The 9,510-nt window shown below is 43.5% G+C and overlaps 1 protein-coding gene across 1 annotated transcript; it reads right to left on the minus strand.

Moving 5' to 3' along the window:
- Positions 1-140: 140 nt before the first annotated feature.
- JOSD1 (Josephin domain containing 1) lies at positions 141-9,500 on the minus strand. The gene is made up of 4 exons (XM_026868418.1): positions 9,059-9,500; positions 4,746-4,874; positions 4,443-4,637; positions 141-3,045 (listed from the first exon to the last, which is right to left on the minus strand). The coding sequence occupies exons 1-4, from the start codon at positions 9,241-9,243 to the stop codon at positions 2,946-2,948; spliced, it is 609 nt and encodes a 202-aa protein (XP_026724219.1). The 5' UTR covers positions 9,244-9,500; the 3' UTR covers positions 141-2,945.
- Positions 9,501-9,510: the final 10 nt, after the last annotated feature.

The following is a 9,510-nucleotide window of genomic DNA, read 5'->3' on the forward strand; positions in this document are numbered from 1 at the left end:
CCCCCCCCAAACCCCACCAGGGCACAGGTCAGTCTTCAAAAGGTGGCCATTAAACAAAACAAACCCTTTCCTGGCTGACTTGGAGCCAAAGGACACCAGTGACAGGAGAAGTGACTTTCCCAGCAGGCAAAGCAAAGGAAGGAGGGCTGCAGGGAGCTGCACCCCACAAAAAACACTCTCTAGGAAGAGGCATCTGCAAAAATACTTTCACTGCAACTCTCTGTGTGTGTGTGTGGTGTGTGTGTGTGAGAACTGAGGGAGCAGCAGGCCAGGGTCAAGATGATCACATCCGTGCTGATCCTCTGCCTAATAATGTAGAGCTTCAGATATCAGCTGCATATTTTTTTGTATTGAATATTAAATAAATCCAGCCTGAGCAGTGTCATTTTAACAGACATCCTTTAGGGAGGCTCCGTTCTTTCAGAGCTGTTGGTGGCTTTGTGTGCAGAGACTATTCCATTGCTGTGGGGGAAGGGGCTGACAATGCTTTGTCACCTTCAGAGGGCTGAGAAAGCTTTGTGTGGCTTAAGGGAGTTCTCAGAGAGGTGATTCTACTTCAGCACCAGGGACCAACTTTCAAGGTTCTTAACTCCCAGAAAGGGTGCAGTTTTATAACCAAAGAAAAAAAAATTTATTTTTCCTTTACATACTTTGTTACAGAACAATTCAGTTGAACATACAGAAGTGATAGGACATTTATATGGAAATGTGTTTTTTTTCCATTTTTAATATTTGGTTAAACAAAAATACATCTCTGTAAACAAACCCAAGACAAGGATCTAACAAAACCAAACAAGCAAGAAAACAAAACATGGGCTTCTCCACTCCCAAGCAGTGGGCCTGGACCACCTTGCCCACCCCCTCAGGCACAGCAGCCTCACCTCCCACAGGGGTGTGATCATACACTTTCCCTTTACCTGAGCAGCTGGATCACACTGTTTTCCCCCCACAGGAAAGGTGACATACAAGGAGAGGAAAGTAGCCCCAGAATATTTTAAAACATCTTTGCATATTGTGCACTGATCCGTTGGCTTGCAGTTTCCATGCAGACGGGGTTTTCTTCAAAAGTGTGACTTTAAATCAGCATAGAAAATGTTGCTGTTGAGATTTATTTTTTCCCCCTCTTGAAGAAATGGCTTCAAGTCACGAGCAGAATGCCTGCAGGCTGCGCATCCTGCCTGTAAAGTGTTTAAAAACTCTGCCAGCTGGTATTGGTCATTGGAATGTGTTACGAAATAGGACTTTTTATAGAAACGTTGGGTCTTTAAAACAGAAGACCCATTTGCCCTTGACTGTGGGAGGCTGTGCACAAAAGGCTGCAAAATGGTGCTTGCCAGATGTCCGGGGGTCGGTGAACAGCATCATCCCATTGTCGTGTGGCCTCTGTTAGGAAGGTGCGATTTCGATGGTGTCTCAGCTTCAAGCACCCGCTTGTGCATTTGCAGAGCTCTCAAGAAAAATAACTGAGAAAAGGTAGTTAGAACTCCTCCTTTCACAAGCTCAAACACCAGCAATGAGACATTCCTGCACAATGGAGCAGGATCCTTCAAGCTCCAACACGTCCCAGAGATTGCTGTTTAAGTGAGACATCCCACATGTAAAGGAAGGAAGCAAACAGCAGCTCGGCCAGGAAGTGCTAAACACAACAAAGTCTTCCAAATTCAGTGTTGCCTCCCCCTGCTGTGGAAGGCATGCTGAGCTACAGCTCACCCAGGTGGCCGGGCAACAGCTGGCAGAGATTCCTCTCGGCATCTCCATGTGTAGTCACTCTTCCCCACAGAGGGGAGGAAAAAAGCCATTTGTCCATTAATGGAATGTTTGTTGGCCAGCACTAAGAGGTTGGTTCAACTATGAGGCCAGGGTCTCTCTTAACACCCAAATCTTCCACATTATCAGCTAGTAACTATAAAAAGGGCAAACAAAACCTGACTACTATAAAGGCTGCTCTCCTCAGCCAATTTTTTCTTTGTAACTTTACCTCTTTCTGGAACATCTTGCGTGGCATTTGCAACTGTGCGCTAGACTTCTGGAAAGAGGAAAATAAAAAAATGAATGAATTCCTCTCATAACCCCTTCAGTTTTATTCCTCTCTAAGCAGCCCCTAAACTACTGGATGACCATACAGAAAACCAAAACAGATGTTAAAAAAGAAAAAAAACCCTACAGCACAGTACAAAGAAACCCAAGCAGACTACAGCCTCTCTCCAGTCCAGAAACCCAATACTCCGTAATTAGCCTGTGCTTGCTGTTTCCACATCACCTTAGCCAGCCACATGCTGCCGAAAAACCGCTCACCACATACATAAATCCCTAGAGACAATGGGGAAGAATTCTCTAGCTACCCAGAGAACCTCTTGAAAGATGACACTTTTTGTTACTGTTTTCAACTTACTGGCACAAACTGTCACTAAGAAGCAGAGGGTCATGCTGAGCACTGTACCATTCCTAGTGTTTGGGAGTGTCCTGAGAGACCCTTAGGGAATTGCAAACACCATGATTACCTATTTTGGAAGGAGAGACTTGTGAAGAGGCAACAGTGTGCTCGACCCCTGCTCCTCCCCCGCAAGCCCTGGAAGGAGCAGTGTTCCACCACACACAGCCTTGAACCACGCATGTGGGGAAAGGGAGGCCAGAGGCTTCCAGACACCCTAGCCCCAAGGCCCGGTTTTAAAGAGTGCAATGCCTTCTAGCTAGCCAAAGGGCACGCAGCTCATCTGCCTTTGCAGTTGATTGGCTTCCAGTTGCCTCCACTCTGCCCTCAATTCTTCCCCACCCACCACCCCCAGTGTCCTACACTGTTGCCCTATTGCACCAAGGAAGGAAGAGAAGAGCCTAAGAAAGGAAATTCCAGATGGGAAGAGTCAGGGCACCCATTATCCAAGTTTCAGGATGTCAGAAGTTCAGTAAGGGGAAGAGCTGTAGTGGGAGGAGAGAGTCAGGCCAGGTCACACGTCAGCTCTCCAGCTCTGATGTGCTTCCACCTCCTCTGGCACCACCAGCAGGAGTTCACAGTTCTTTCCTCTCAGCTGGTGTTTCAAAAATTTCCTAAAAGAGGAGAAATAAGTGCTACTGAATGTAGAAACTTTGTCATCTTCTACAACTAAATGCAACTAACTCTGCAAATATGACAAGAAATGGGAGGAAACTCCCCCACATTGTCTAGTTATTTTCTGACATAAACCACACAACCAACCATTAAACTTGCCACACAAGATTCAACACACCTCTAAAATTAAAATTTTCACAGAATCAGATAGACATGATCTTAACCTCACCAGAGAGAAATCTATAAGATGTCACTTTCCAATTTTCCAAAGTGTCAAAAATAGAATTAAAACCAAGTTCATTTTCTTCAGATCTCCAAGATCAAGAATCCCACTGTATTTTTAAATAATTCCAACAAATCTGGAATACTTGTGGAAAAAAAAACCCAAACCATCATTTAGATGTCCTTATCGCAGGTCACAGCAGCAGCTTACCACCTGGTCATCTGACATGGTTGTACAGCCCCCTTCTGCCCATAAGCTTTTTCTAATACCAAACTTGGATCATCTAGAATAACTATGAAAGTCAAATCAGCATTTTCTGATATCTTTTAGCCCAGATTTCCAAAATTCCCTACATAGGAAGTCCTTAGGAAGAACAGTAGGATAAAATCCACCAGAAGCTCTGCACAGTAGTTCCAGAAAGGTGTTACTTTATCCCAGATGTTCCTAAAAGGCTGACATTCACTTTACCAAGACTTTAATGGCATGGCAGGCTCTGCAAATACTGCTCATGTGCAACTCCTACCTCAGAACAAGTCTAGTCAAGACAGCAAAGCTGCTAGTAGGCTTTAGAACAGGAGGGAATGGAAGTCAAACAGCAACTAAGAGCAAGTGAGACTTTACAGTCAAAGTAATTACAGCAACCATCTCATGTTAAGACTAAAGAGGGGAGGGGAGTCAGGCCAGAAGTGCAGCATATGCTTACATGGGCAAGTGATTTCTAGCAAGCAGCTATCTCTGCTGTCAGGGATAACGCTGCACTTCTAGTCTGGAAAGCCTTTTTTTCGGAAACATACATAGAGATTACTTAAAGAGGCAAAGGAACGCTGATACTCTTATGTTTGAGGAGAGAACAAGGCATGGCACATCTTGTTGCAGGTGTCACCCACTAATACCTGACTTGGCCTCTACCTTCATCACTAGTGACAGAGCCAGCCACTTAACAGATGAAGTCAGGTTCTCCTGAGCTTGCAGAGATGACCACTGCTGAAAGAATTTCCCTAGCTTCATGCATATTGGCTATAAATCCAAGTGGGGCCACAAGAAATTTATTACTCTCAAATGTTTGCTATTGATGGTCAACCATAAATGTTTCAATTGCTAGCTCTTTAAGGACAGATTCCCCACCTCCAACAGGGAAGGATTTGAGGAGGAACAGGATACAAAAAATCCCACCTGAGCTCACTTTCACCTCCAATCCACTCGGGCACCTTGAGTTTGGAGTCTAGGTTGTAGTAGGTGCCTCCCACCTCCCGGACACAGATCCAGTGCTGTCGCTTGAGGGGGAGCTTCAGGGGGCCCCAGCAAAGGCTGGAGGGCAGATTCATGATGAAGCCCATCACATTAGACAGAGCAATAACATTAACATCCCTGAAAGAGTGCAGAAAGTAAGACAGCAATAAGATTATATTCTGGTACTTTAGCTTCAGTTCTTTTACAAACAGCAGCCATTTCTAGAATTACACAAGTCCTCAGTACCTGCGCTTATCCCACCAAACTGCCTCATAGCCTTTGGTCTGAAGTGCTGCCATGATCACATTCACATCATAGTTTCCGTTTCCCAGCATGCTCTTCTTGTGGGGTGTCACCATCGTGTTGGGAGACAGCCTGCAAACAGAACAGGAGACTGCTCTAGCTGGCATTTGCAGAACCTATATTCCACAGTTGGAAGGGGCTACTTGCTGTACAACTTCAAGTCTGTTTTTAGGGTTTTGTGGTTAAACACAAACTATTCAGTTCCCCCTTATCACTCAACAAAGGGGCTAAGAGGCCTAAATAATGCATTAAGAATAACTTTGATGTACAAAGCCTTCAAAGATCCAAGCTTTGATGTGAAAGAGACAGCAAAGCAGGAAGTTCTTTTTCCCTCCCTTGAACTGGTACTTCTGAAGGATGCTTCAATTACTTTTTCCTGAATTCAGGGTTGGAGTAAATGTCAGTTTGCCACTGAGTTCAACAGTCAACACCACTCTTGAAGACTGGATAACAAAAGGCAGGGTGGGTTGGCTGCAGAAAAGGTTGTTCTCCCACCCCCCACTGGTAAATGAAAGTATTCAGACACAAAGCTGTGAAGATATTTGTGTTTGGGAGATTTCTAAAGCATTGCCATTGCTGTAAGAAAAAAATATCTGTTGCTGTAGATACCTAAAGAGATAACCTTATTGCAAACAAATCTCTTCAGCTTTAATCCATAAGCTTGCCTAGACATCACTTGCATTACTACATCTAAAAATCTAGAATCAGAGTCCAGCATGTTACATGCAAAAACTTAAGACAGCCTTTGCACAAATGACGATAATGGATGCAAGACATAATACATGGAGACATGTGGCAACAAAGTTAGTTACTTTTACTATTTTCTGTTTTCTTCTCCCAAAAAATTTTGTAAGGGGGGAACAATGAAGGGGGTGAATTATTATGGTGACAGACAGGCTTCAACAGCTGGAAGAGAAAGCACAGGGGGAAACTGGGAGCAAAGAACAGCAACATCATGCAACACCAAACCAAAGAAACTCAAGCCTGAGATCAGTTCTCTTGTGATGAGCTGCTCTTCTGGTTGGCAAGGACTTCATTAGCTCTGCAGGCACAAGGTTCAGATGTTCCATATCATCCAAATATCCAGGTTTCACCTGCCTCTCCCTCACATCACCTCCATCCTGCAAAACTCCTGATGTTCCTGAACATTTTTCACTCAGCCTTCAGTACAGTGCAAATTCTGCAGGCTTATTTCATCCAGTGAAAATCCCTCAGCCCTTCTGCATTCCCCCCTGACAACATAACTTTTGACAAGAAGAAGAAAGCAGTGGATTAAGGAAGGAGTTTCAGACCAACCAAGGCTAGAGAGGATACAGACAGGTGGCTTTTTGCATCAGCTGTGAATTTTCTTGCAGTGGAGCAGACTGCAGCAGAACAGCCTGGGAAGTGACTACAGAAGGGAGGAGTCCAAAACAATGTGGCGATAGGAAAGGCTATTAATACCCATCATGGGCATTTCCGAGCAGTGACGTTTTCACAGAATCTTGATTTCTAGTCTCCAAAGCTCTGCTATATTTTACTAATCACAGAGATGTGACTGTAGCTTATCACAGTTCTTCCAGCATCTCCATCAAGCAAGATCACTTGGCTACAACTAATTCCTCAAGATCAAGGTGCTTCAACCTATTAACTCTCATGAGTGCCAGCGAGCTAGGAAAGCCTTCCAATTAACAGAGCCCTTTGGGTTGCACAAGCACCCTCTTGTGGCACAGTTTTCCAGAGACAAGTTTATTTGCGAGCTGAAAGAACACATTTATCTTTGTTCTTACCCATAACTTTCAGAGCCCCAGAAGTGAGATGAAGAGACTAGCAGAGGTGATACACAAAAAACTGGTACCCATGAGCAAACTTTCATGAGGAATTGCCTCAACATCTCTACTCATACCTAAGTAGGGTCCACAATCATCATCTGAAGGATTCTGATTAGACAAGAAATTAAGTTGCCTCCCCAAAGTTTGTTTGTTTTTTTAATCTAAACACTAAGCTGAGGAAGATTGACAAAGTTGGACAGAAATTCAGGTAATAATCCTCCTGAGCTTTCTAAGAAAGAAACTTTCAACATGTTGTCTTAACACAACGGGCTCCAAGATTCCTGTATGCAGTTGTCATTCCTAATCTGGTCTCAATACACAAACTCCAGTGAAGCAAAGAAATTTTCTGTGTATCTCCACGCAACATTTGGAACATGCAATCTTACTTCCTGCAACAAAAAGCCAGAGAAACAGCAAAAAGATATTTCTTGTATTAGAAGAAAGGAGAGAGGAAGGTTACAAAATCAGAGGGGAGCCTGGATCAAGTTTTGGCATACACTCGAGATGCTAATTGTCAGACTACACTGGCCTTATGCAATGAGATGCACCAAAAGGGAAACTAATGATTAAGCAATGTGGTTCAGTCATTCTTCAAGGGATGTGGTAAAAGCTACAGAAAGCTTAAGACTACTTGTGATTTTGTTACCTTGTCAACACCAGGTTTAAAAATCACAGCTCACAACGCCTTTGTAGCTTATTATTCATCGGTCCTTTATCAACACACAGAATATGACTAGACACAGGAAAGAAATATGGAGAAGTGATGTATAAAGGGCAACTAAATCCACACTTTTTAAAGGCAAGTCAGAGCTAGACATGAGTAGTAACCCAACAGAGATGCAAAGGCAGTAGCAATTCTTATGCGTAGCTTACAGCTCATTCATTTCTGAGAGGAATTTCCATGTATACTTCCACACTAACCTGTGTATCTTGATCTGAATATTAGGATGGAATAATACTAGGTTGGAATCAAAGACAAATTCTTCCTTCTTGCACAAGAGGTCTGACAAGATTAACATCCCAGCTCTTTCTGAGAGGTTTCATGCTGCACACTAAATTCTCTCTCACCAAACCCAATGAAAGACGACTAATTAGATCATTGCACTCCTTCAACCACATGAACTGCCTTTGTTTGCTTCAGGCCAATACCAATCCATCTGTGATTAAGATTCTGACAATTGCTGCTCTGGAACAAAACCACTGCATCTTTACATTGGACAAAGAGTGCCTTGAGCCTGCCGTGGACCAGCTCCACTTCACCAAAAGGAATTTTATTTACAATGCTATCTTAAATAGCATTTCAATCTGCTATTTGCTGTTGTCCATCACCACATTTCTTTTGCCAAAGACAGGCATGCATTTGACAGGTCAAGCACCCGCTCCATAAATCTGCCACTTTTCAGAACAGCAGCAACAGGCAGACAGCTCCCTGCTCATCAGCACAGGCCAATGCCTTGTCCAACAGTACCTGTATAACTGCTGTCCGAAGCACAATTTCCTACCTGCCACAAACAAGATGATGCTGTTAACTGCTGGTATCAGGTATTCAAGTGTAACTTAGGCAATGAATACAATATCCACAGATTGAGTATCAGAGACCCCACTTCCTGTTTGATTACTTTGCTTCATCAATGAAAGGTCATCACAATTTTCAAAGGCATGCTCAGAATTTCCACAAAACACTGGAACAGCATAGGTGTTTGCATCTGACAAAATATGAGCTATTGTACAGGCCACATGAATAACATTATTCCAGCAAAACTCAAAAATGTTTTTATTAATTATTTGAAGCTGCTGGGAAACATTTATAGCAATGCCAGGGAAAATATAGATCTAGCTACTGAAACTAAATCCAGTCTGACAGAGTTCACAGGGTCTTGCTGTATGGAAAAAACCCCATGATATTTGAAGAACTTCACTTAACTGCTTGACTAAGGAGCCACTCTTTTGGCAAAGCTCCTAATTTCAAAAAAATTTCTAAATGTTGCAGTGCTAAATCAAGAAGTTTTTATGATGACCCATTTGTCATTCCTACCACGTTCACTCTCACAAGGCAATCACAAAGTCCGTTATTATCATCAAGAGAACATACCCACATGAGGCAGGGGCAAAAACGTGAAAAACTGGTAGAAGATGCATTAAGGTGGGTGGGGGAGAAGACAGCAAACAAACCACATGACAGCATGTGCAATAAAGCCCTTGGACCCAAAACTGGCAGCCAGAAAAGTTTAAGAAACAAGTAAAAAGAAAGAAAATTTCTGCATGGAGAGGGAAGGAAAAAGAATAGGGAGGAGGAAATTTTAAAAAGAAGCTACATTCAGTTCAAAGCACTGGCACACTTCCAACCCTTCCTTTGCTCTATTTTTCCCCCCAAATAAGATCTGAAAATTCCTCTGAGCAACAGAGGACGAGGGGAAGCTAACATCAGCGCAGAGAGTATCCTACCTCTGAAAAATCTCCTGCAGGGTTTCTCTAGTGAAGGCATTGCTGTCCTGGAAGACATTGTTGAGGGCATGGAGGGCACACAGCTCTCTACGCTGCTTCTCATGGTAAATATGCAGTGGCGGTAGCTGGGGTGGATCTGGTGATTCCGATTTGGTCTTGTCACCTTTCCATGGCACGCAACTCATTTTTGCGTAGGGTGGATGGAGAGTAGGTGGTGAGAAACGAAGGAGGCTGAAGTTTCTTCCTCCACAGTCACAACAGCAGCCCACCGCCCCTTTCTTCTGCAGGCTAGCACTGCTTCCAGCTCACAAAACCTCCTCTTGTGCTTCAGCTTATTCAATAATTGCCTCTGATGGCTGGTTTTAAAAACCACATAAAGATCTGCAACATGTTTTTCCTCCCTCCTCCCATATCCCATAAAATGCAATACTTCTCTCCCCCCGCCCCCCCCC

The sequence above is a fragment of the Athene cunicularia genome (genome assembly GCF_003259725.1).
Source record: "Athene cunicularia isolate RWA chromosome 1 unlocalized genomic scaffold, athCun1 chr1_part2, whole genome shotgun sequence".
Taxonomy (NCBI): Eukaryota; Metazoa; Chordata; class Aves; order Strigiformes; family Strigidae; genus Athene; species Athene cunicularia.

Coding starts and splice junctions, on each gene's coding strand:
- JOSD1 (XM_026868418.1), bottom strand. CDS start 9,243: ATGAGTTGCGTGCCATGGAAAGGTGACAAGACCAAATCGGAATCACCA. Junction 4,875..9,058: donor CTGCAGGAGATTTTTCAGAG/GTAGGATACTCT, acceptor TTCTGTTTGCAG/GCTGTCTCCCAACACGATGG. Junction 4,638..4,745: donor GTTTGGTGGGATAAGCGCAG/GTACTGAGGACT, acceptor GCACTCTTTCAG/GGATGTTAATGTTATTGCTC.